The sequence below is a fragment of the Maylandia zebra genome, linkage group LG6 (genome assembly GCF_041146795.1).
Source record: "Maylandia zebra isolate NMK-2024a linkage group LG6, Mzebra_GT3a, whole genome shotgun sequence".
Lineage (NCBI taxonomy): Eukaryota > Metazoa > Chordata > Actinopteri > Cichliformes > Cichlidae > Maylandia > Maylandia zebra.
In genome coordinates this window covers 5,569,990-5,596,352 of record NC_135172.1, presented here as the reverse complement: position 1 = coordinate 5,596,352, position 26,363 = coordinate 5,569,990, and the positions used below count along the sequence as shown (strand labels likewise).

The following is a 26,363-nucleotide window of genomic DNA, read 5'->3' as shown; positions in this document are numbered from 1 at the left end:
GAAAATCCAAGGTGTCATGTAGACCCAGGACCATGACACAAGGACTTAAATATTACCTACAATGAAAGTAAAAAGCAAACCTGAAATACAAAACTCAAAGAACCATAAACTTTACAGAAATTAAAACAACAGGTCAACAATCCAGGACGGTGACAAAAGCAGAAACTCATAATTAGTTAATGTATGTAAAATAAAATACACCTGCCCAGTGAATACACTTGTCTAATATTTGTGTTTTAAGCAATTCCGTTTCAACCATGTTAAGTTTGAAAAAGAAATGTTTAAATGGACCTTTTAATATGACTTACTTTTATTGCATTATTTAGTGTCATTATATGTTAATTAATGCCATGTTAAACTGATTTTGATCACAACACAGTTCACCAAATACCAAACATTTCTCTCAACTCCTTCTCATATAAGTTGAATCTAGTTTGGCTGTATAACAACAAAGGAAGTAAAATGTTATTCCTTTGCACTGTTGATAAGGAGAAATGAAACTCGTACTTTGGCCTGATCCACTATCAATAAAACCTATAACCCTTTACAACCTGCCATAAAATAATATTACTGGGGACAAAAGAGGGCGAGGTAAACAGCAGGTTCCTCTTAACACCTGTTGTTCATGTGTTCAATTCAGTGTCGGTTTTCAGGTTTGGGGAAGAACAACTGTGCCGACATGGACACGTTGAATAAGATTTGTGTGGTCCTCATTCTATCCATTTTTGTTTGTGTCATCACTGGAAGTCCAATAGGTGAGTGCAGCCTGAATAGATGGAAAGAATGTTATTTTGTACCATAAACAGCTGGAAAAATGATGATGATTGTTTTCAGTCTATGCTGAATATCTTATTTTTACTATATACATATATTACATTATACTGATAATGGAATCATTAATCGGTTTTTCCAATAGTTACAAAAATCAAACAGAAATACATGGTATTTGTGTAGTTATAGATGATAAATTCTGACAATGGGATACCTGGATTAATAGTAAACATTTTGAGCTATCATTAAGTCCTGCAGGGTATCAGGCTATGCAGTGAGTAATCCATAGGTGACACCTTTTTCTACCCCATACTAAATGTACCATAAAGCTTTTTATTTCTGCTTAGACTATAGCAATGTCAAATTGTGCTGATAATGCTTGATTTCAAACTCATTTCACATTTCAGTATTTGTGTTTCAAAGTCCAGTTTAGACAAGATTGTGTTGTAGTGTGTGAGAGAAAAGCTACATTGATCATTTTAATGCCCATAAAAAAAAAATCTAGACTATTTTTAACTCTCACTGGTGCCTCAGTTCTTGTTTGTTTGTGGGAACTGAAGTAGCATTTGGATCCAATATAACTAACAACATTAAGCTTAATTTAGCAGTAAGGATCGATTCTAATTAAGTGCTTTTATTTTTCATATGTATATTTTGTTATTAATAGTATTTGTTTTTTGTTGGATTGTTTGTTTGTTTCTTTTATGTTTGTTGTCTAAAACCATGAACGTGATATTAGGACCGGAGTAGGCTACTAACAGATTTTGCAGTTTTGTGTTGGAGTAAATTATTCACAGATTTTTCCCTGTCAGTGTGTCTTGTTTGTGTCATGGAAGTTTGTTTAATAAAACACAAGCACTTGATGAGTGTCTTTGAAATGGGTTTAATTACAAGCTGCAGCTTCCCCCAGGAGGCCCCCTTCCTCTTCAAGGGTGAGACAGGGGTCTCGAACTCCAGGCCTAGAGGGGCAAAAAAGTATTTAGTCAGCCACCGATTGTGCAAGTTCCCCCACCTAAAATGATGACACAGGTCAGTAATTTGCACCAGCGGTACACTTCAACTGTGAGAGACAGAATGTGAAAAAAAAAAAAAAAAATCCATGAATTCACATGGTAGGATTTGTAAAGAATTTATTTGTAAATCAGGGTGGAAAATAAGTATTTGGTCAATAACAAAAATACAACTCAGTACTTTGTAACATAACCTTTGTTGGCAATAACAGAGGTCAAACGTTTACTATAGGTCTTTACCAGGTTTGCACACACAGTAGCTGGTATTTTGGCCCATTCCTCCATGCAGATCTTCTCGAGAGCAGTGATGTTTTGGGGCTGTCGCCGAGCAACACGGACTTTCAACTCCCGCCACAGATTTTCTATGGGGTTGAGGTCTGGAGACTGGCTAGGCCACTCCAGGACTTTCAAATGCTTCTTACGGAGCCACTCCTTTGTTGCCCGGGCGGTGTGTTTTGGATCATTGTCATGTTGGAAGACCCAGCCTCGTTTCATCTTCAAAGTTCTCACTGATGGAAGGAGGTTTTGGCTCAAAATCTCACGATACATGGCCCCATTCATTCTGTCCTTAACACGGATCAGTCGTCCTGTCCCCTTGGCAGAAAAACAGCCCCATAGCATGATGTTTCCACCCCCATGCTTCACAGTAGGTATGGTGTTCTTGGGATGCAACTCAGTATTCTTCGTCCTCCAAACACGACGAGTTGAGTTTATACCAAAAAGTTCTACTTTGGTTTCATCTGACCACATGACATTCTCCCAATCCTCTGCTGTATCATCCATGTGCTCTCTGGCAAACTTCAGACGGGCCTGGACATGCACTGGCTTCAGCAGCGGAACACGTCTGGCACTGCGGGATTTGATTCCCTGCCGTTGTAGTGTGTTACTGATGGTGACCTTTGTTACTTTGGTCCCAGCTCTCTGCAGGTCATTCACCAGGTCCCCCCGTGTGGTTCTGGGATCTTTGCTCACCGTTCTCATGATCATTTTGACCCCACGGGATGAGCTCTTGCGTGGAGCCCCAGCTCGAGGGAGATTATCAGTGGTCTTGTATGTCTTCCATTTTCTGATGATTGCTCCCACAGTTGATTTTTTCACACCAAGCTGCTTGCCTATTGTAGATTCACTCTTCCCAGTCTGGTGAAGGTCTACAATACTTTTCCTGGTGTCCTTCGAAAGCTCTTTAGTCTTGGCCATGGCGGAGTTTGGAGTCTGACTGTTTGAGGCTGTGGACAGGTGTCTTTTATACAGATGATGAGTTCAAACAGGTGCCATTCATACAGGTAACGAGTGGGGGACAGAAAAGCGTCTTACAGAAGACGTTACAGGTCTGTGAGAGCCAGAGATTTTCCATGTTTGAGGTGACCAAATACTTATTTTCCACCCTAATTTACGAATAAATTCTTTACAAATCCTACCATGAGAATTCATGGATTTTTTTTTCACATTCTGTCTCTCACAGTTGAAGTGTACCTCTGGTGCAAATTACTGACCTCTGTCATCATTTTAAGTGGGGGAACTTGCACAATCGGTGGCTGACTAAATACTTTTTTGCCCGACTGTAAATATTTTTTTTCCAGGTAAGTGAAAGATTAACTTTGAACAAGGAGGATTTCACATAATATCAGTCACTATTCCATCCATTCCGTTCCGCTGTTCCGGATATGTGGCGCGGGGGGGGGGGGAGTTTGGCTCCTATCCCAGCTGTCTTAGGGTGAGATGCAGTGTACAAACACCCTGGACAGGTCACCAGGGCTAATCACAAACAGATAATTGGCACTCACATTCATCTATCTACTGGCCTATCCCCACTGAAATCAATCAAATCTGACAAAATTTTCCACCTGCTCTATTCCAAATCAACTACTTTTTGGTTAAATAACTTTATCATAGCTAATAAAATCACGCAAAATATTATGTTCATACTATTAAAATTACAGTTACATGCCCTCAAATTATATCAAATTATATAGTTATTTTATAATATTTGTTAAATATTAAATGTGAGATTTATTTATTTACTGAAGGAACTAAAAACCTTTATAATGATGATTAAACCTCATACAGCACGTACAAAGGGTGGGGTTTGTACGTTAAACCTTGGCCCTTTGCTGATATCAGGAGCAATGTGCCCTGTTCTAATAGTCATGATGTCATGGAAATAGAAATTTCCACTTGGTCATCATGAGTGTATGAATTTTAATTGGTAACATAAAGTCACTATACATGGGAATATAATGGAAATATAATGTGAAGAGTCAATTGACAAACTAAATCATTATGGAGTTCTACAGTTGGTGTTTTCACAAACATGTCTCCCACAAGCTAACTTGTGGCACATATCCTAAACAGCCATAGCAAAAGCTTTTGTGATTGAAATGGAGGAATGATTAAACACCTTGTCATACAGCTAGTGATGTGTCAGTCGTGAACGAAACAGCTCTTAGTAGTGATGGGTCGTTCGCGAACGAAATGGCTCTTAGAGCCGGCTCTTTGACGTGAACGACGCGAGCCGGCTCCTTATCGCGAGCAGTCACGTGTTTTGTTTTTTTTTTCTTTCTCTCACCCTCTCTCTCGCACTTTTTTTCCCGCTTCACTCTGCACGCGAGCCTTGTGCTTTACGCTGGGCAGAGGGGGGAGGGGCGGTAGTTACACTCGCAGTAGCACAGAGAGAGAAAGAGAGCAGGGACAACAACGTCACATTAGAAAGGTATAGTAATCATCCACAACTATTTTCGGTTGCAGATGATAAAGGATTCGGAAAGTGCGGATTCATGCGGGCCCATATGACAGAGAATGTGCATCTTCTTTTTGTTTTCATATTATAATTTATATTTAATTGTGTTGTGTTTTGCAGTGTTTTGTGTTGTTTTCACTTTAAATTTGTAAAAGGAAACAGCTGAAAATTTAAATAGTTAAAAGTTGAAATGTGAATAGTTGATTTTTGTATTATATGATTTATTTATTACATTTTATGTGGAGTGAATAAATAAAAGTATATTTACGGTGGCCCCTACAGACAAAGCACTACAAACTCCAAAACACGTACAAACTCCAAAACACGTACAAACTCCAAAACACGTACAAAACACAACAGAAGTGCTCCAGGATGGTAAGGGCAGTGTTGAGCTTTTGTTACCTAGTGGCTACACAAGCCAGGAAGTACCAACGACCAGATTTGGTGTGTGGTAGTAACAGGTAAATGAACATTTTTTTTTTTTATTTAAATATATATGAGTGCTTGTGTATAAATACACAAACAATGCGCATATGCTTTCAATTGTGTAATTTAAGTGATCTAGGTAGCTCTGTTTTGAAGTTCAGTTAATGCTAGAAATGTGTTTGGGAGGTTCTTTGTCTCTAGGGGCCACCGCATATATTTATATATAAACATATATAAATTAAAACATGTTTTTTTTACATTAGTAATTCCTTTTGTGCATAATTTTATATTGTTGTTAATAATAAATTAATTAAAGCAACAAAACAACCTGAAGAGCCGGTTGGGAGCCGAAAGAGCCGGTTCTCTAAAAAGAGCCGGAAATTGCATCACTACAACCAAAAGTGTTCATATCAAAAGGAAGACAGAGTAAGTGCAGTAAATCCAAGGAGCCAAACCAAACTGAAAATCAGGAGGGTGTCAGGCAAAGAAAATACAACCATTGTCCATATCTGAAATATTACTGCAGCAGCACCGGTGGTGCCTTTTAAAACAATGCATGGTACCTTGTAAGAGATTAGAAGTTAACACCATCAGAGAGAAGAAAGTGTTAAATAACAATATTGGCAAATCATTTTAGCACAGAAGGAACCACAGATAAAAGAAAAGCCTGGTATCAGAATGTAAACAAAGCAAAACAAAACAAACAAAATGGAAAAGAAATCTCAGTGAAATGGACATGCCCAGTTACATCTGCATATCAGCTGTTAGAAATAGTGTTTTTATGTAATATCGATAATCTGTTCACTCGGTGCTAATTCATCGGTTTTGTTTCTGAAGGTTCTTCAACCATAAATTGTGAAGCGGTGACTCCTTCTAAAAATATAGGTGAAGTCAATGAAGGATATTCAGGTAAAGTGTCTTCTTTCATCTTTACTTTATAATTTTTTAATAACACAATAATCAAACATAGTATATTCCTGTGCCAACAATCATTTAGTCTGGTATGAAATGAATAAATGCGTGATGGTAGTAATACAAGTGTCAAGGATGCACTGTGTGGCAGGCTGGGTGAGGACCCAAAAAAGGAGTGAAATGAGGGAGGCAGTTTTATTCCTGTATCAAAAATATTAAAACATGTACAAGTACAAGTATTATTAACCAAAAACGCAAAAACTAGAAACAAAGAACTAAACCTAAGAAACTGCAAAACTAAGACTGGACCAGAGAACTAGGGAGGTAACGATAGGATGAGAAACAGGAGGGAAACACAGCTGGAACAGATCTAACACGATGAGAGAGGTAGGAAGCAAAACAAAAAACAATAACACAGGACACGAGACTGTCCAAGTAAAACAGGAAACAGGAGACACACTATAAGACACAGACTGAGTGAACATAGGGGACAGAGGAAGTGAGAGACACGACTGGGAAACAGATGAATAAACACGGAGACAGAACTTAAATTCACAAGAGACATGGCAGACTCCCTCAGGGGAGGCAAGGAAACAGAACCAGGAAGTATACTGAAGAATATAACATTAACCGGAAAGCACACACACTGCGTCACACACCCAGGATTGTGACAGGAAGACTATGGCATGAAAGAAACAAGAAATACAATGTTTTTTTTCTCCTGGTCTGGAAAACTATCCATACTTACACATTTAGTGTTTATCTTGTATTCTTCATAATTCTCCATGATGCTGCAGGGGATGTGGAGAGGATAGATGGTATCGTGCCAGGAACCAGTGTGAAGTTAGTGGACTATGTCTTTCTTCCCCACCTTGAGTTTCTGGAGCTGAGTTTCACACCTGGGGACAGCTTTGCAGTTGTTCGCACCAAGAAACCTCTAGATGCAGATGCTCCGATGTCTGTAAGTTTGGGCAAACCTATTTCCCAGAAATTCCATATGTATTATAAATACAGCTTATTTTAAACATCAAAAGAAAAGGAAACATTTTCAGTAACTGCCAAATTAAAGATCTGCAAGCATACTCCTATTGATTGCAATACAGTATCTTCCCATTGCAGCTGAAGACCAATATACTAAACCCTTTAAAAACTTAATGGGAGCCTTTTGTAATAAAATGCCAAAAACATATGTAAAAAAAAAATATGTAAATCAGTGCACTAAATAACCACAGCAGCATATAGTCTTACACATCAAAACATCCAAGTGAAATTCTGCTGCACACACAATGGGCAACACTTAAGAAATTCTACAATTATGCAACATTTTATTATAATCAGCTGCAGTTTTTATTAGATTTCATTATCTTTTTTTTTTTTTTTATGCTGTTCGGTTTAGTTTAAACATAAATGACTCATTTGAAGGTAATCCACTGTGTTCCTGTCTTACAGAGTCCTACCACCCTGTATTATTCTGTCATGTGTGATGGTAATATTAAGGTGGGTGATATTCTGTGGTTGCAAAGTTTCAATATTTATGCATTACAAATATACATTACAAATGAAATATGTCAAATTATTTTATTTCATTTTTTATTTTACAGTACAATAACACTCGGACACTGAAAATCATAGATCTCAATGACAACGCTCCGATATTTGAAAAGAAACTGTACTCCAAAGATGTCTCTGAGGTTAGCCACTAAAATCTGTTAAAAAATGGAATGTAGACCAGTTGCATGATACATTTCTATAAATGTGAGAATCACACCTGTACTTAAGAGGAAAATTAAGAAGGATAGGATGGAACTACAAAACGTGTTTTTCTCTGGCTGTATATGATTTAACTTTTTCTTCTTTCAGACACTTAATCTGAATGCTGAGGTTATTCGAGTGACAGCTGTGGATGCAGACGCCACCTCACAAAACAACAGAGTGACATATTCCATTGTAAACACATTTAAAATTTCTTGAAAAGCTAGTGAGAGTATGTGTTTCTTAAGTAACGTGCAGTTCTATTTACTTGTCACTTCAGTGTTAGCTGAGAATAAAGCTCTTCACTAATTTTTGTGTTTCTTTTTTTGTGCATTTTTCTATGTAAAAAAGAAACATTTTTAATGCAAATGTTAGTGAAAATTATATAAATAATTAAGCTTTCACATAAGGTAATTCATACTGGTCGTCGGTAACGTGTCTGTATTTAATCTGTCATTATAAAAAGTAACAATAACAACATGGTGATGATGTTTTGGGCTTTTGTTGCTTTTTCATAAGACACCAGCCACAGAAGACTTTGAAGTTACTGACTCAGGGGCGTTTATGTTGAAAAGACGTTTGAACTACAACGCAGTCCAAAACTACCACTTTACTGTAACGGCCAAGGTGAGTTAAAATTATTTCGAGCAACTGAACTACTTCAATCAAGAACATCTATATGATTATAGTCTTACTATCCTTCGCTGCAGGATAACGGAGGATTGAATGACACAGCCTCGGTGGTGATTAATGTAGAGGACTTTGATAACTTGAATCCCTATTTCAGCCACAGTCTGTACCAGGCCTTTATTTCAGAGAACCAAGTAAGTCTCAAAATTTTAATTCTGTACACGTAGTGTTTTAATCACAGTCTTTAAATATTAATTCTGGAAATTTTGTTTTTTCCAATATGTTTTATGTTCCTTCTGAATTTCATGTCTACAAGACATGGGGTTTTTTTTTACAAACAGATTTGATTTGATTTTATAGCCATGTTTACATGATGAACACAGTGCAGTAGTAAATGCAAATAAAACTATACAAAGACAAAAAAAACAAACATGAACAAGATTCAGAAATGCTGATGCTTTCTGAGAGGATAAACTCAGCCAAAACCAGCCAGAAGTCCAGAATTTTCTTCTTCTTTTTTTCTTCTTTTTCCTTAAATTTTCAAAACATCTAGACTAACATCACAAATCAGATTTCATTTACATATCTTCACTTTTTAAATTAAACATGTCAAAATCTGTTAGTTATTTGGGGCCCATCCTAGCTGTTATAGAGTAAAACGCAAGCAACGCTCTGGAAACGTCACTGCGGCAGCTTTGAAATACAGAATGTAACTCTCGTGTGTGTTGTGTACTTCAGCTTGGATTATTCCATACCATTCAACCAGAGACAATAAAGGCACAAGATGGAGATATTGGGATCAACATGACTTTAACTTATACCATCAGTGCTGGTAAATGCTTAAAAAAATGTGTTCAGTTTTTTGTTTTACTAATACGACATTAAACCTGTGAAAACCTCTAAATTATTTATGTTTGTTTAGTTTCTCCAGACAAATATCAAAGAAACTTCAACATTGACCCCTCCAGTGGAGTTTTGTCTGTGATTGCTGCCTTCGATAGAGAGGAAATGAACAGCAGCATGATCTCTATCAGCATCAAGGTACTGACATTTTAATCTATGCATTCATTAAGAGTAAAAAGGTCTGTTGTGTCAAAATGGTTCAGTCTTAGCTGAAGGCTCATCAAAATTTAACACACTTTTTTTTAAACACACAATTTTCACTTGTGTTACATATAGAATTTGCACAAAAGTTAAGAACGTGGCCCATATGAACAAACACTGCTATTCGTTATCTAAATCTAAATATCGCTCTGCTTTAATACTCTTCAGGCAGCCCAAACAGACGACAGTATGAAGACAACTGAGACAGTAGTGTCTGTCACTGTAGAGGATGTTAATGATAATGCTCCAGGGTTTGATGAACCCAGCTACTCTGTGACACTTGTGGAAAACTCGCCTGTTGATGCTGTTCTGTTCAAAGCTCCTGTCACTGATCTCGACCAGGTAGTCTACAGTTACAATACACATATGATTTCGAGATATATTCTGTCAGTTGATGCTGTTAATAATATATAAAAACTGCATGTATATTTTCATTCACTCTCTTCATTTTCATATTCACTCCTAGGGAGGGTTTGTGGGAACCATGAGGATCATCCCAGAGTCTGCTCCTTTCTCTATCAGCTCTGATGGGACAGTCAGAGTGAAAAACTCTACAGCTCTCGACCGAGAGACCACTGAAACAATCACATTTCAGGTCATTTAGATTTAAGATAAAACAACTGTCAGTATATACTGGGTCTTAATTCATGTTTAAAAAAAACTTGAAAACTCATTTTGAGCCATTCAGTTTTAAACAGATTAAAATAATTGAAACGTGGGAGAAAAACTGTGTTTTTCAAAGAGTAAAGTTTGTCCCAACTTTCATCTCAACTTTGTTCTTCGTACTAATTTTAAAGGTAGAAGCAAGAGAGCAACATGAACCCAACAATGTTGCAACAGCACAAGTTACTGTGACTCTTCTGGATGAAAACGACAACATTCCTAAATTCACCAGCGGCGTGTATGAGGGAAAAGTGTTTGCAAATCAAACAGAGGGATTGTTGCTGGTCCAGGTTAGTGAGTTCTTCTCAATAAGACATATAACTGCATGTGTATTTTTTTAATCACTTCAATTTACTCTTTTGCTTGCATTGCATTCAATCATACCAACTCAGAAAAATATTTTTTACAACTAAAAAAGATAATAACTTTCTCATGGCATTACTAAATCATATTTTATGCATATCATCCAAAGATATTGTTTTTTGTTTTTGCTGTTATCATCTTGTGTTTTGTTTTTTAATTTCCGTGACATTTAAACTGTGATTTGTATTATGTGACTCCAAGGTTAGGGCAGAAGATCCAGATGTCGATGCAAATGGGCAGATTAAATACTCTATTGACTTTGGGAACAGTAAAGGATACTTCACAATCGATGAAAACACCGGAGAAATTACACTAGCTAAAACCATTCCCCTGCAGGAAAACCAGATTTTGGAGTTCCCTCTCTATGTAACAGCAAAAGATGGTAGATTTTTTTATTATTATTCTTATTATTGTTGTTGTTAATATTGTTGAGGTTGTTGTGGTTGCGGACATGGCTTGCCAGAATAGGTTATTCAATTTCAGAATCACTTATTCTGACATTCACTAAATCATAACTTACACACTGTGATTATTTGGCATGTATGCAGCACAACTGCAGCATATGTGCACAACTTCACCGCCTGCTTTCTTAGTTGCTATGCCTAAGTGTAATGTCATAGCAATCAATCCACTTTAGCATCATAACATTGTTACCTTGCATGTGCCAAGGTTTTTAATCTCATATGACTAATTCATATTTTTCACAGAACTTCATTGCTTTCAACAAGGCATTTTACAGTCAGTTCTGTCACCTGAGTAACTTTAAGATGGAAGTAACTACTGTTACATAATCTTAAAGTAGACCAGCTGACCTCTTAATGCCTGCCATCATTAAAGTAGCATAATATTCTTCTTCATCTGTCCTCTAGGTGGCGTCATACCTCGCTCCTCCTCAGCACAAGTGAATATTTTTGCTCCTGGTGATTCAAAACCTCAGTTTTTACAAAAACTTTACCATTTTACCATAGAGGAGGAGCAGGAGCCAGGAGTTGCAGTTCTTAAGGTATGTTTCCCAGTGAATTTGTGTGCAAACCAGTGTTTTTATCATCCAAATGTTCCTGTGTCAAATGCCAAGTTACATTTAGCTACTCACTGTTGTTGCTATAGTTAACTTTAAATGTCATAGTAGGATTTTGTCAATTCTGTATTTCTTTCAGGTTCACTTCCTTGCAGTACCTCCAGCTATTCCAGAGTTTTTAGTTACAACAGAAGGTGACAAATTCGAAATCTCCAACAGTGGTGAATTCACCACCAAGGTTAAGCTTGACCATGACGAAGGCCCTCAAAACTACTCAGTAGAAATTACCATCACTGACGGAACAACCAGTGACAGCGCCGTGGTTGAGGTCCAAGTCACTGACATCAATGACAACAGTCCAGTTTTTGCCTCCAGCTCAGTCACCAAATCTGTTCTGGAGGATGCAGAGGTAGGATTCAATGTTACTGCAGTTCCAGCTACAGACAAAGACAGTGGCTTCAACAAGGAGATCAGATATTCACTGAGAGGAGGAGAAGGGAGCTTTTCTATTGATCCTGTGTCTGGGATGGTCAGTTTGGCCGGCGCACTTGACAGGGAGACCAAGGCAGAATACAGCCTGCTGGTGGTGGCTGAAGATCAGGGTCGTCCAGCCAGGTCAGCCACAGCCACTCTGACGGTACAAGTATCTGACATCAACGATAACGCACCAAAGTTCTCAGTGGCTGAGTATCAGGTTGAAATCTTAGAAACAGAGTCAGTGGGTGCAAGCTTGCTCACCTTATCAGCTCTAGATCCTGATGAAAGTGTAAATGGAATAGTTACGTACAGCATTTTCCAGCAAAGCCCTTCATCAGACCCTGCTGTTTTTGATTTGGAGTCATCCACTGGGATCCTGCGACTGGCCCAGCCTCTGGACTACAGTGAGGCAAATATGTATACCCTAAAGGTTCAGGCAACTGATGGGGGAACACCCTCTTTAAATGGGAATGGCTCAGTGGTGGTGAAGATAAAGGACGTGAATAATAACCCACCTGAGTTCAGTAAGGAAATCAATCACATACTCATCTATGAGAACCTGCCCGGTGGTGCATCCATCCTGGTGCTGGAAGTTACTGACAAGGATGAGGTGAGTTACATGACCGGGTCCAGCTATGATAAGTTTTGGTTCTTATTTGGTCTACTGTGCAAAAAGACCAAAGTGTTTTTCCACAGTTGTACTGATATATCAGTATATGCACCTGATTTGTTCTTAATAATTACCTTTGGTTATGAAGACGTCTTATTTAACATAACTACCTTCCTTTTTAGGGTGGCTTCTCCAATGGCTACTTCCTTTACAACAATGACACTTTTGAGATCAATAAGCAGGGAGTCGTCTCACTGAGAAGAGATGTAGCCTTGGACAGAGAGACAAAAGACAGCTATTTGTTACAGGTAAATATACAACATATGTATCGATACTGAAAATTGTGATATTATATTGTCTTGCACTATTGTTTAAAACGTAATTAATACATGGCATTCTTAGATTGCCATGTATTAACGTATACACACATCAAATATTTTCTGTTTTTAAAACTTAAATACTTATAACCCAATGGTGAGCCACTGAACCATTTTTGAAATTATTACATTGGGAATAGAAGAACGAGAGGCACAGAATCAGTTCAGCAATAGTTTTCTAATTTTTTCATTATTCAGTCCTCTTTCCATTTTCTTTTTATGTGTAAAAATATAACTTTACTGTAGTTAATTTGTGCAATGTTAAAAAGCAAAAATAACAATAATAATAAGTTAAAGGGAACAAATACTATGTGCCCAGGCTAAATTTTATGTTTTTTGGTTAAAAAAAGTAACTTGGTGTCTAAGAGCTAAAGTTAGTAGAATCCTGTGGGGGAGGTTTCAGTAACTTTCTGTGTTTTCTGTGTCTCTATTCAGGTTGTCGCAGTGGATCAGGTGACTGATGGTCTGAGTTCCACGGCTCAGCTGAATATCACAATCCTTGATTACAATGACAATTCTCCACAATTCCCAAGCATTCCTGACCCACTGATGATCATTGAAGGCGATTACTCAGTGGAAAGCCCAGGAGAAATTTTTACTATCACACCCACAGACGCAGACCTTGGGCTAAATGGAGAGGTCACCCTCTCCCTTATCTCCCCCCACCCAGTCTTTAGATTCAGAGAGGTGAGGCAAAAGGGAAAAAACAGCTGGGAACATTTTCCAACATGCCAGAATTCCACTTTTTGTCTATTATAGCGACTGCTTTACCTGACATGATGTTATATATTGCCACACACATATTAATTCTGTTCATTTGTATTAGCGCAATCTGAAGTCTGAACCTTTGGCACAAAATGAGCCTTATTTAGTATGCAGTATAAGAGGACATAAACTTCTAAAAAAAGAAAGAAAAACAAATAAAGGAACGCTTAAAACACATCACATATCCATGGATACACCTCCACAGACAGGTATGCCGTTGGCTAGCATGGCGTTATCCATGCTTCTCCATACCCTTTCTTGTTAGGCTCAGGGTGAATTTGCTTTCAGCAGGGTACAAGTGGTGGACCTGCCAATTCTATGGCAAATTCTGATCAGGCTCCACAGACAGTGCCAGACAGTGAGTACAGGGCCCATTAGATAATGTTGGGCCCTCAGTCCACCCTAATGAAGTCTGTTTCTGATTGTTTGCTCAGAGACATTCATAGCACTGGCCTGAAGGAGGTAATTTTGTAGGACTGACAGTGCTCATCCTGTTCCTCTTTGCACAAAGGAGCAGATACTAGTCCAGCTGATGGATTAAGACCTTCTATGGCCCTTTCCACTTATGTAGAGTAACTGCCTGTGACCTGGAATCTCCACCATATTACTGAGACTTTATGAGACACAGCAAACCTTCTGTCAATGACACATGTTGATGTGCCATCCTGGAGGAGTGGTAATACCTGTGCAACCTCCGTAGAGTCCAAGAATCACCTCACACTGCCATGCTACTGATACAAGCTGAATGTAAACCCAGTGAAAAAACAGTCAGAAAATATGTTGAGGGACAAAAGGTCAGTGTCCCCCACCTGTAAAACCATTCATTCATGTTTTGGGGGCTTCTCTCCTTGTTGCTCCTCTAAAGCACCTGATGATAATTCTGTTAACACCAAAGCAGCTGAAAATGATTAACAATCCCCTTTGCTACTTAACTGACCAGATCAATATCCTACTCTGATTGAAAAAGTTTTCCTTTATTTTATTTTTATTTGGTTTTATTTTAGTGTATATGACAGAAAATAAGGAAAGTCATACTCACAATAGAAATGTATAATAGGGCCTTAATTAATTAATCAATTACAGTAGTTGTGGGCTCTACAATGCACTGTATTGGGAAGCAGCAACAAAAGTTACAGTATAGACATTGTTCGCAGTGCTGCATATTTTAGGATTGGATGGAAAAATCTGTCCTAAAGAGGGGCAAAATGATTGTTTCACTATTATGTGAGTGCTCTTGGGCTGGTTGTAGTTATGTTGTAGGTATAGTATAATTATGTTGGATGTGTGTTGCAGTTTCATGTGTTGTGTTACAGGATGGGACATTGCTGGCTATTGGTCCTTTGGATCGGGAGAGCAGGGAAACATATGACCTGACTGTGACGGCTTTAGACAAAGGCAATCCTCCAAGAGAGGTAACTACAGAAAATGCTTACAGACCCTGAAACAGCCAACATTCCAAAAAAGTTCTTGTATTTTACAAAATTAGGTCTACTTTTGGTCCAGTTGAGTATTTTCACATCAGAAAGGCACTCTTAAGTTGTACTTGACAATTACTATTGTAATTGAACTTTGGACTTTGAACACCAGAACTTCACCTCGATCAGAGTGAGCCTAGCTGACCTGAACGACAACAACCCCGTTTTCAGTTCCAGCGACTACGTCAGCACCATCCTGCTGAAAGACGCAGAGGAAGGAAAGCTTTTGCTCACGCTGTCTGCTACTGACAGAGACACCGGGAACAATTCTCTCGTCACCTACAGGTCAGTTCAGATGGACAGGACGCTTTTGGAATGTGACTGCAAAGTCATTTCACCTTCATTATGTAACAAATTGAAAGTTGGAAGGCTTTGGGAAATTTCAGGGACTCTGCAATTATGTTTTTTTGTAACACGATAATACATTACAAACTATAAATACTACGAGTGTTATTCTTTTTTGGGCTGTTTTTAAACGAACTCCTATCTTTATGATTCTGACTTTTCTGTTTGATTCTGGTTTCCTTATATCATTCTACTTCTCAACAAAAACGACTCTACAATATTAGAGAAAAAACACTCAAACAATCAGGCAATCCCTGATAAGCAAGCACCTGGTTATGGTGTAAAGAACACATTCAAGGAGGTGCAACCATCTGCTACATAGGAAGACAAGGACAAAAAATCATACTATGGGAGAGAGGAGTTAAAAGTTAATGACATGAGGTAGAAGCATGTAAATGCATCGTGAGTGAAAAGAGGAGAGGAGGAATGCTCAGTGCATCATAGAAAAGTCTCCCAACATTCTAGCAACTCTGCAATGGCAGAGTTCAGGGTTACCTGATCCAGCTCTAAGTATAGGTTTAATTGTCTGTGTAGTAAAGACCTGGTACCACCAAAGTGAATGCTGTTGCGTTTTATTGAACAGGGTTTTGACGCAATTTCTCGCAGTTTCTGCTTTCCAACATTCACATTGCAGTCACTGCAATGCAGTGACTGCATCGTCACGCCAGGGCATGTTTCAAAATGGTGCTCTATGTGAGTGGAAAGACCGGGCAGGTGAGAAACACATCTCCAAAACGTTGTTGCAATGCAGCAACATCTGCTCTCTGAGCCTGTGTGAGATGGTTGTCACAATGGAGTGAGGATGGAAGCTAAACTTGGCACTTCTGGCCCCAACTTCTTTCTTTCCTTAAATCGGTTCGCCAGAGATGGATTCAGCCTGTCTTTATGCTTTCAGGAGGCTCAGGTGATATGATTTGTGTGGCTTGCTTGATTTGGTCACAAATCTGACGCAGGGCTAAGAGCAATTTATCTCCCAGTGAAAACTGTCTGAGTTGTAAATGTTGTAAAGTCACTGCTGACATTCCTGGGCCTGGAACAAATTCTCCCGTGACAACCTGCGCAACACTGGCGCACATCCCCTCAGATGTCCAGCTACTAAAATTGGGCAATGATTTACTCCAGATTTTTATCATAACTCTGGAGTAAATGGAAAATAGCCTGGAAAATAAATTCCCGCCTGCTTTTAGGCACCAACAACTAGGCGTGCTCTTCCTGTGTATGAGTCTCATGACTAGGGATGGGTACCGGTGTCCGGTGCCATGATGGCACCGGTTCTGACATAAACGGTAGTAACCAGACCGAAAAGCAGTGCACATTTCGGTGCTTTATTTCTGTGCTTTTTTTTTCCTGAGCTGTGATACACTTCTAGCCAATCATTTTACGTTTCCGAGGATAGTAGGCGGGGCCAGGTACGTACGTTCTGTTAGAGCAGAGCTACAGATTAAAAATGTCCAAGGCGAAGCGGTCAAAAGTCTGGCTGTACTTCACAGCAAAATATGCAAACTCAGCAGCAACAAGTGCTTTAAGCTGATACTGTCAAAGGAGGTAACACCTCAAATCCGATGAAACACCTGGCGACGCATAGCGTTTTTTTTAAAAGCCGAGAAATGCACCGTATTTGATGGCAGCAGCAGCCGTTCTTCTCTGTTGTTCGCGTGTAATTTACGCTGAGTAGGCTAACCACGTTATTACATTAATGCATGTAAGGTGAACTAGCAAACAGCGTTGTAGTTAGATGCGGCTGTCTTCTTGTTTGATGGCAGATGCTCCCTTCACCCTGGCCAAAAAGGCTAAAATGACCAAAGAAAAAGAGGGAAACAGCTAAACATGAGAGGTTTTTGGACAAAGTTTGTATTTTTTCCATTGTTTAAGCACTGCTTCCAGCCAAGAGTGATACCATATATGCCCCATAGCTGCAGAAAAGGCTAACATTGTTATCTTTTTACATAAAACCAGCTGAATATGAGAGGTTTTTGGACCAATTTTGTGTTCTCCATTCTTTAAGCACCGGTTCGAGCACCGTTTGAGCACCGGCACCGTTTCAAAAGTACCGATTTGGCACCGGTATCGGATAAAACCTAAACGATACCCATCCCTACTCATGACTCACTCAATATAAACTGTCACTCATTACAAAATACAGAAATTTCAGTGCTACATCAACTTTGATCACTTGCTGAAAGGCTGAGCTCAGACTGTCATCACTGCTCTTGTGGGAAATCTTTTGTGGAGCAAATCACCGGAGCCAGTGGGCTCTCACGTGAAGGCCCCACCATTTCTTCTTCCCCAGAGTTGGTGTCTGATGACTTCGAGGTAACAACTGAGCACAGCACAGGCATACATACTTCTGTATGTTTCTCCTGGGCTGGGTGAGGGTGTCAGAAGGCTGGTGGTGCACATCATCTGCGCAGCTTCCACGAGTGGACATTCTTGGCAAATGTTTCCTGGCCACCCACACGTCCAGCACTCCTGCCCTAACTGTCATGCTGCTCCCGGTGGGCAGGGCACAGCATCCATAGCCACAGCAAAACATATGTGTGCAACCAAAGTCCACAGTTGAATTAAGTAGATCCAGCATGTTCTTGTTTTCAGCTGAGGGAAGCATGTATTTTTTTTCTATAGTATTGTATAGGCGGAAGAGTCATTGTGTACGTGAATATTTTTTTGTTTGTTTGTTTGTATTTAATTTTTTTATCTATTAAAATGCATGGATTAAACATATTCCAAGATAGTTTAGTGTTGTTGTATGTTGTTGTAGCAGGAGTATTTATTAAGGTTCCTTAAATGTATTTTTTTCATTTTTGCTGTTTTAGTTTCTCTGGAGAAGGTTCTCCATACTTGGACCTAAACACCCAGACTGGGAATGTGACTTTGACCTCTAAATTTGCTGATTTAACAGAAGATACCGCACTGGTGCTGACAGCTGTGGCCACAGACCACGGCCAGCCCCCTTTGAGCACCACGGGTCAGTCTAACGGCTCTTGGCATCATTTGGTTATTTGAGCTTTATTTTTTGATTTAACTGTAAACCATAACATCATAGTATGCATGCATTTTAACCTTCCCAAGTTTAGAAATAAATGCATTCCTGCTTTGTATTGGGAACAGATTGATAGGAAAGGAAAGAAGTAAAACTGAAATGTTACAGCCCTGCATGGGGAAAATGTGAGGCATAAACAATCTAGAGTTGTGTTTTTGCGGAAAATTCATCTTCAAAAACAGACTGTGAAAAAAAGGAAGTTGACATGAAGAGATAACAGTCTAACGTTACAATTTACAATTGACATTTAAAGTGACCTTGAAGTGGTTTAAAGTGACCAATGTAGCAGCTTTAAAGTTTACAGTATGAGTGAAATAAAGTGACCAACATGAGCAGGATTCCTGAGTGTAGGATTGTCTATAGAGCAACATCTGTATTTACAAAGGCAGTGGTATCAAAGGCTGTTGAGGTTGTTGGGCTTGACAGAAAAGTGTAACTCTGTGTTATCTGCATAGTAATGGTAGGAGATTCCATTAAAACCATTAAGTAGGTGACCCAGTAGTCTGTCAAGGGTGGATTGGACCACCCTTGACTGCTGCCTAACACACATAGCACCTGACCCCTATGGTGCCTCGTGCTATTGGTGGAATTACAGAAGGGCAGGCCCATGACTCCTCTAAGGCTGCACCCAGCCAGGCTCCATGAGCAAAGGGGGCAAACAGACGCTCTTCCTTGAGCTCCCTTCTCAGCTAATTGTGCCTCCACTCTGGGGGTGGGGACACAATAAGCTTATCCCTGGCAGGGTAAACTGGTTCCTTGGTTAATATCTTCTCATAGGTGTCATCTGCAGTATGTAGAAATGTGTAAAAATGTTTATGAATAACTCAAACACTGGACACATTTGAAAAACGTATGTTTAGACATAATGCTATATTTTATTAGTCTTCAGTTCCAGTCACTGCTTGATCAGGATTAGGAATAAATTAATAAATAATGATTTATTGGAAGTTAACATGATTTGACTTTAAAAGCATCTTTTCACAATGTTAACCAATTCAGTTCAGTTCAGTTTTATTTCTATAGCATGGAAAATTATTCGACTCAGCTACGAATTACACAAAAAAATCGACAGAAATTTCAGTATGTACTAAGAAATCCTAAATTTTGTATGGACCGTTAAGTTTCTAAAAATTAACAAATTAATTGTTCATGTGAAGATCCTGTTCGATGCATTTAAAAAATTAGCTTCACCTGTGTGGGAGTTTAACCCATGAGCATTCTGTGCTATAATTTCCCTGCAGCTCGTGTTGTGGTGAATCTACACATTTCCAGTCTGACTGAGACTGTGGCCTTCCTGAGCTCCTCCTATAACTTCAGCCTGCCTGAGAACCAGGAAGCAGGGGTTTTGGTAGGCAAGGTCACTGCCTCCTCAGGAAGCAACCTTTACAATGTCACGTATTCGCTGAATACACACAAAGACCTGTTCTCCATAAACCTCAGTGGAGCTATCTTCACCAAAGCACAGCTCGACAAAGAACAGCAGGAATGGTACTTCTTGGAAGTGGAGGTTGTGGACACACGGAATCCACCTACATCAGCAATGACGACGGTATTGACTTTAACAAAAATGAGCTATTTCAATTCAATTCAATTTTATTTATATAGCGCCAAATCACAACATAAGTCGCCTCAAGGCGCTTCATAAAATTCACTGATTGCAGAGGAACAGAGGAAGGGAACAGAATTAGATAGAAGGTATGTCAAGATGGCACAGCAAATGTGATCTGGTGTGTCTACAACAGACTAGCATAAAGTTTTCATGAAGTGTTACTAGAGCTCCTTGGCAATCCAAGCATGACCAAATACGTGTCCTTGTATTTTAAATTTTAATTAATTAATTGTAAAGTAATCCTTTGAGTTTACTTGTAGTGTTATTAACATGAGATTAGTCTCAAAGTCAGGAAATTTATTATTACAGTAGCAGAGTGAACACAGCAGGGATAAATACATACAGCATAACCTAACTACAATAATACTATACCAAAACAATACTGTAGTACTGTATTGCAGAGTTTTGTTTTTTGTTTGGTTCTGTATATCTGTGCATATGTATATACACAGATATGATACAAAATACAGTTGATGGGAGAGAGAGAGAGAAGTCTAGCAAAAACTAAATGCTTCATAGTGCAGTGGACAGTGTTGCACATTGAGATATGTACAGACCATGTGTGTATCCTCATGTTCATTTCTGTTAGACATAGTAGACTCTGGAAAAAAAAGGCATCCAAAATCTCTCCTGGGTACGGCAACCTGTCACTGAAGGAGCTTCTTAGTGCTGCATGAGGTGGGAGGTGTTCTCTAACAAGGATGGTAGCTTAGCTACTGTTCTCCTGTTGCTCACTGTTTCCATTGAATCAAGAGGTTATCCCAGCATAGAGCTGGCCTTCTTGATCAAACTGTTTAGTTTCTTTCTGTCCCCAGCAGAGCTACTGCTGCCCCAGCAGACTACACCATAAGAGATGGCTGATGCCACCACAGAGTCATAGGAGCTATACCTGCACTCCAAAACACCCAAGTCTCAGTAGGAGATACCAGCTGTTTCTGTAGATGGCATTTGTGTTAGTCGTTAATAACCATGTACTTATGAGTCCATGATCTCAATATCCGTTCCATGGATGGTTTCTTCTGAAAGTGGAGGATGTTTGGCGCCTGCAAAAGTCCTTGTTATACCCATGGGGGACATGGCCAACAAATGAGTCATCAGAGACTCAAAAGCAGTTAGCCGAGTTGTAGAAGTATCCGGTGCATATAGTGAAAAGAAACGGATCCAGGACTTCTGCTTGTTGGTCATCTATACTGCCGGGGAGCCCATCACCAACACAATTCTCGATCTATATGTACTGAGGCCTGTTGGTAAGGTAGTCCAGAATTCATGTGGTGAGGTGATGGTCCACATCTTTGTACTCCTGCCATGATTGTGGGTATGATAGTGTTCAAAGCAATAGGAAAAGATATACTCAGTTATGCTGATATACTCAGCTATGTACTGGAGGTCAGGGGCAGCACACAGGCAATGTAGTGGATAAGTGTGAAAGGAGTTAAGGTGGGATGGGCAGTCACTAGAATGCCAAGATGATGATGGTTGTGGCAGTAGTTGCTGCACTGGGAGCAGACCCGGCAGATGATGAATCTGCCTTATCTGAGTTTACTCACCGTAATCCAAACAAGCAACAGAAAATTCTGTTTCTTAAAGCCCGAGATTGAAGGTGTTTTCCCCTCCCCCTCTCCTCAGCGATCTCTTTACAACCTTCATTTCTTCCTTGATTCCTCACTTGAGCGTGGACTTGATTCTCCTTTTCTGCTTAAGGGCAGCCTTGATATTATGAGTGATCCACAGTTTATTGTTAGAGAAACAAAGTACAGTCCCGGTGGGTATGGCATTATGTACACAGATATTAAAGTAGTCCATAATGCAATTGTAAGGTCAAATACCTACAGTCATTCAAATCATGCTTTACTTATCGCCTTGTTTTTAAGCTCTAGGCAAGGTTACCTAAGCATTAAGATAGCCAAAGACTCTCATTGCCGTCTAATCATTTTACAAACTAGAGGAATGTGACATTGAAATGCTTTAAGCATTGCACAGAAATTCTCTTCAATGTTTCTTTCTGTCTCAGGTTAGAGTTCAGGTGAAGGATGTGAACGAGTCACCACAGTTTCCCCCAGAGGTTTATAGTGCCTCTGTATTCAGCATCGCCCCCTATAAAACTCCCGTCATCCAAGTGAAGGTAAACACACCCAACTTTTTCAGTTTCCATCTGTCTGGAAATAATATAATGGTTCTGCGAATGTTTGCCTCCTTTGATTTTATGTTTACATAAAAGGCATCTGCTATCATGCAATGTACTTTGAACTGAAATCCACTCAGTAATCTGTTCATGGTTAATGTGTCTGTGAGTAGCAATGAAACACACCACATCACCAGGAATCAGAGAAAAGCATTCACAGAAACACTTCCTACATCTTCCAGTATGTCAAGTGTCCTGGCTGAGTAATCACCAATGAAAACACTAAATCAGTCAGTGTGACGTGTGCACTGCCAGTAAACACAGCGACAAGAAACATCTAGTGAAGTTAAAAAGATAAAACTAAAAGCTGTTTCTCCTAAGTGGAACGAGTATTAAGCTTTTATTGTGTATTAAATGAAAATACAGCAATATTATTGGCTAACTGTGCTTAGAATATAAAAAGAACAATTTGCAAAAGAATGACAATTATTACAAATTTAAATAAATTACATTGTTAAAACTGAAGCATAAATGATTAAGCAGCATTATACTGCTGTCACTCACTGATGTGCAGCTAGTTTGGATAACTTAGTTTTAGACTTTTGGTTTAATCCAGTAGCTCACAAATTAGTATCAACTACAATCGACTACATTAGTTCATAAAGGTTTTAAGTGCTTTTTTTGCTCTCTACCTCCAGGCTTCAGATCCTGATGTTGGAGATGTGGGGCAGCTGGTCTACAGTTTGACAGCAGAAAGTCCTTATTTTGACATTAACCCATCCTCAGGTCTGGTCTATGTGATCTCAGCAACAGAACTGGCTGGACAGACAGCTAAAATGGAGGTGAAGGCCACTGATCCCCACGATCTTCATGCTACCGCTGTAGTGGAGGTGAGTGTTTAAGACCCCCCCGCTTTCCTGTCCACTCTGCTCCAACAAATAAAGGCAAAAGTCTTTATTAATAATAATTACACAAAAAAGAACTGATAGCTGATTTTCATATGCATAAATACAAAGTATTTCCTTTTAATTCATCTTCTTGTTTATTTTGTTCAATAAAACAGGTTAATAAGAAGTTAAATTCCAAGTTAAATTAATCTCTCTTCTGCCCCCAGGTGATGGTTCAGGCAAGTGCAAGCAGCTCCAACGTTGTGACCATCTCACTTAATCAGCCTGCTAACATTGTGGAGAAGAAAGTTGAAGATTTATCGACGTAAGACAGGTTTAGCTGGTGTTAAAGATTGCTTTCTATAATCCACTTCTGTTACTTCTAATAGATTTTTGTGTCTCCCAGGTCTTTGGGCAAAGTTCTGGGCTGGACTGTGAACATCGTTCAGGTGTTCAGCGCTAACGATGGATCCACTGGCACCCGAAACCTGAGAGTTTCTGTGAGGACTTTGGTCCGTTTCTTTGCTGTAGATGGAGGGGAGGTTGTTTCCTCTGAAGCAGTCATAAAGTAAGAGACTGACTTCTAATGTGTTCTACATCAGGCCCATCTGTTAGACACTCAGTATTGTTTTGCTTTGGTTTTTAGCAAACTTGCCTGAAATTCATTAGTCTGAGTAATGTTGATTTTGAGTAATTTTCCACAGGCACCTACCATTTTGACCAGTTTGAAATCTAAACCTGGTCTCATAAAAATTAACTTCTATATTTAGATATAATCAGGGAAAGATCACCTTGGTGAACTGTGTAAAAAGGTCATGTGACAGATTTCTTTTGACCTCTTGCTGTCTGATCCACCAGGAAACTGCAGAGCCAATCAAATGCTGTGAATGCAGAGCTGTCTCAGTTGTTTGGGGAGGAGCTTCATTTTGATGTTGAGATGGTGGACCCTCAAGGGTCCACCTCCAATCAGGCGCTGGTCATTGCTCTGGGCGTCCTGTTTGGGCTGAGCACCCTGGGATTGATTCTTGCTGTTGCGTTTCTCATCAGGTGAGATTGCAGTGTTTCAACTGTTGCTACACATTTTCTTCAAATTGGTTAAATTGTTTTCTCGGCTCAAAAGCAGACAATAATTGTCCAAGTGGACAAAAAAGAAAATACTGCCGCTTCAAATTTGTAATTTAACTCATTATTTCTATACTGTTGTTTTTAAAAATGGTAAAGTTTACCAAAACAATTTGTATATCATTCAATTCAAATCAGTTTTATTCATATATTGCCAAGTCACAACAACAATCGCCCTAATGTGCTTTATATTGTAAGGTAATAACCCTACAACGTTAGAAAGAAACCCCAACATTCACACGACCTCCTATGAGCAAGCACTTGTCAACAGTGCGAAAGAAAAACGCCCTTTTAACATGCAAGCAATACCAGGCCAGACCTCAACTGGTTTGGAGTGGAGAAAAGACACACAGTGATTTAAAAAAAAAAAGTATGAATATATAGAATAAATTAACCTTATGTTGAGGTTTTTTTAATTCTCTGCCTGGCATCAGCTGAACTATTTCAGTACTTTGTAGAGTTTGATAACTGTTTTGCGACAGCTGTTCAAACTGCAAATAGTACAAATAATTTTGAGTCTATATTGCGTCACCTTAAAGATCATATTGAAGATCCCCCCTACCCAGGGGGAAATTGCACCCAAAAGCATAGCTTCTGGGATCACTGGAATGTATTAAGCCCTCTACTGCAACTTCACAGTGGGATTGATTTATGTGTTTATCCTGACAGGTTCCATAGGAAGGGGAAACATCAGAAGAGTTCAGACAAAGAACATCTTACCAAGAACAAACAGTCTGAGAGTTCCATGTAAGATGTCTAAGAAATTAATTTTATATCACAGTTGTGTATGTCAAGCATTTTTTAAATGTTGACTTCCTGTTATATTTCAGAAATAGTTCTCGAAAACCTTCACACACCTCTGAACAGGTACATTTTACCCAAATGTAATCCAAAAACCACAGTTTGCTTCAGCTGCTGCTGATCGGTGATTTGTGTTACAGAAAAGCTCACATGAGTTTATTGATTGATGTGTTTATCCTGACAGGTTCCAGGGAAAGGGGACACATCAGATTCCAGACCTTCAAGTCCGTCGTCTGAGTCTATGACCAGCAGCCACCATTTCTGAGCTGAAAGTGTTTCTACATGACATAAGAATCAACACCATAAACCAGGGGTGTCAAACTCAAATACACAGTGGGCCAAAATTCAAAACTGGAACAAAGTCAATATTTATTGAAAAAAAAATCTTCCTCCAGATATAAGAATGAATCTTTTCTTATGGACTCAAATAAGTTTTGCTGGAAAACTGAATATGGAACAAGCAAAGCTTAATACTAAACAATATATATATTAGCTGTATAATACCAGTAGGCCAGCTCTGATAGTCATTTGGTATGGCTTCGCGGGCCAAATGTGATTAGGCTGCGGGCCAGAGTTTGACACCTATGCCATAAACACAATAACTGAACATGTATTTAATTTTTCCACTTGTCTTGATATTTTATTTTTTAATGAATGAACATGAATGAAAATGAGAGTGAATAAAAGTTGAGAGGCACTCGGTGTATGCACAAGATGTACAGAAATAAACTACAAGAATGATTATTATTTTCTGAAAGTTATTCATAACACAAATGCAAAACTTTGGCTATGAAAAGTTTAGCCTTTCTGAACGAGAATATTCTAGATATGCAAAGGTTTTAGTGCTCCCTTTTAAACACTCACACCAGACAGAGCACATACAAATAGATAAAGAGACACTGACATACAGAAAAGCCTATGAAGAGACTCAGGGAGGGCCGACTCTGTCTGTTCTAATTCTTGAATAGGAAAATGAATCAAATTATAGTAGAATTTGTTTTAAATAACACTATGCATTATGTAAACAGAGTTCAGAAGTAAAGCAGCAATGAAAATATGCACAGGCTCATGGAGAATTTTGTTTTATCCAAGTAAGGCACACACTGATTAAAGCAGAGTATAAGAATATATACAGTAAAAATAATCAAAGTTACTGTAACTGTTGAACACCACGATATCAGATCATCCCTCTGTTCCTGTGCTACTGCGAGTGTAACTACCGCCCCCCTCTGCACAGCGCAAGGCACAAGGCTCGCGTGCTGAGTGAAGCAGAAAAAAAGTGCGAGAGAGAGAAAGAGAGAGAGGGTGAGAGAAGGAAAAAAACCCCACGGCTTGCAATAAGGAGCC

At 39.1% G+C, this 26,363-nt stretch overlaps 1 protein-coding gene across 1 annotated transcript; it reads left to right on the top strand.

Moving 5' to 3' along the window:
* Window positions 1-666: 666 nt before the first annotated feature.
* On the top strand, window positions 667-25,763 carry LOC101485305 (protocadherin Fat 4). The gene is made up of 30 exons (XM_004562258.3): window positions 667-755; window positions 5,782-5,853; window positions 6,654-6,817; window positions 7,306-7,353; window positions 7,458-7,547; window positions 7,717-7,803; window positions 8,128-8,235; window positions 8,319-8,432; window positions 8,977-9,070; window positions 9,161-9,279; window positions 9,511-9,684; window positions 9,809-9,937; window positions 10,140-10,295; window positions 10,570-10,750; window positions 11,238-11,371; window positions 11,526-12,473; window positions 12,656-12,781; window positions 13,286-13,537; window positions 14,929-15,027; window positions 15,203-15,375; window positions 18,249-18,400; window positions 19,717-20,024; window positions 22,096-22,206; window positions 22,905-23,096; window positions 23,321-23,418; window positions 23,500-23,661; window positions 23,952-24,140; window positions 24,885-24,962; window positions 25,046-25,082; window positions 25,201-25,763. The coding sequence occupies exons 1-30, from the start codon at window positions 680-682 to the stop codon at window positions 25,279-25,281; spliced, it is 4,752 nt and encodes a 1,583-aa protein (XP_004562315.2). The 5' UTR covers window positions 667-679; the 3' UTR covers window positions 25,282-25,763.
* The last annotated feature ends 600 nt before the right edge of the window (window positions 25,764-26,363 follow it).

What these genes read in the sequence shown, in the direction of transcription:
- LOC101485305 (XM_004562258.3), top strand. Translation starts at nt 680, where the DNA reads ATGGACACGTTGAATAAGATTTGTGTGGTCCTCATTCTATCCATTTTT. An exon ending in AGTCAATGAAGGATATTCAG is followed by an intron (nt 5,854 to 6,653) that starts GTAAAGTGTCTT and finishes ATGATGCTGCAG; the next exon opens with GGGATGTGGAGAGGATAGAT. An exon ending in CTCCCGTCATCCAAGTGAAG is followed by an intron (nt 22,207 to 22,904) that starts GTAAACACACCC and finishes CTCTACCTCCAG; the next exon opens with GCTTCAGATCCTGATGTTGG.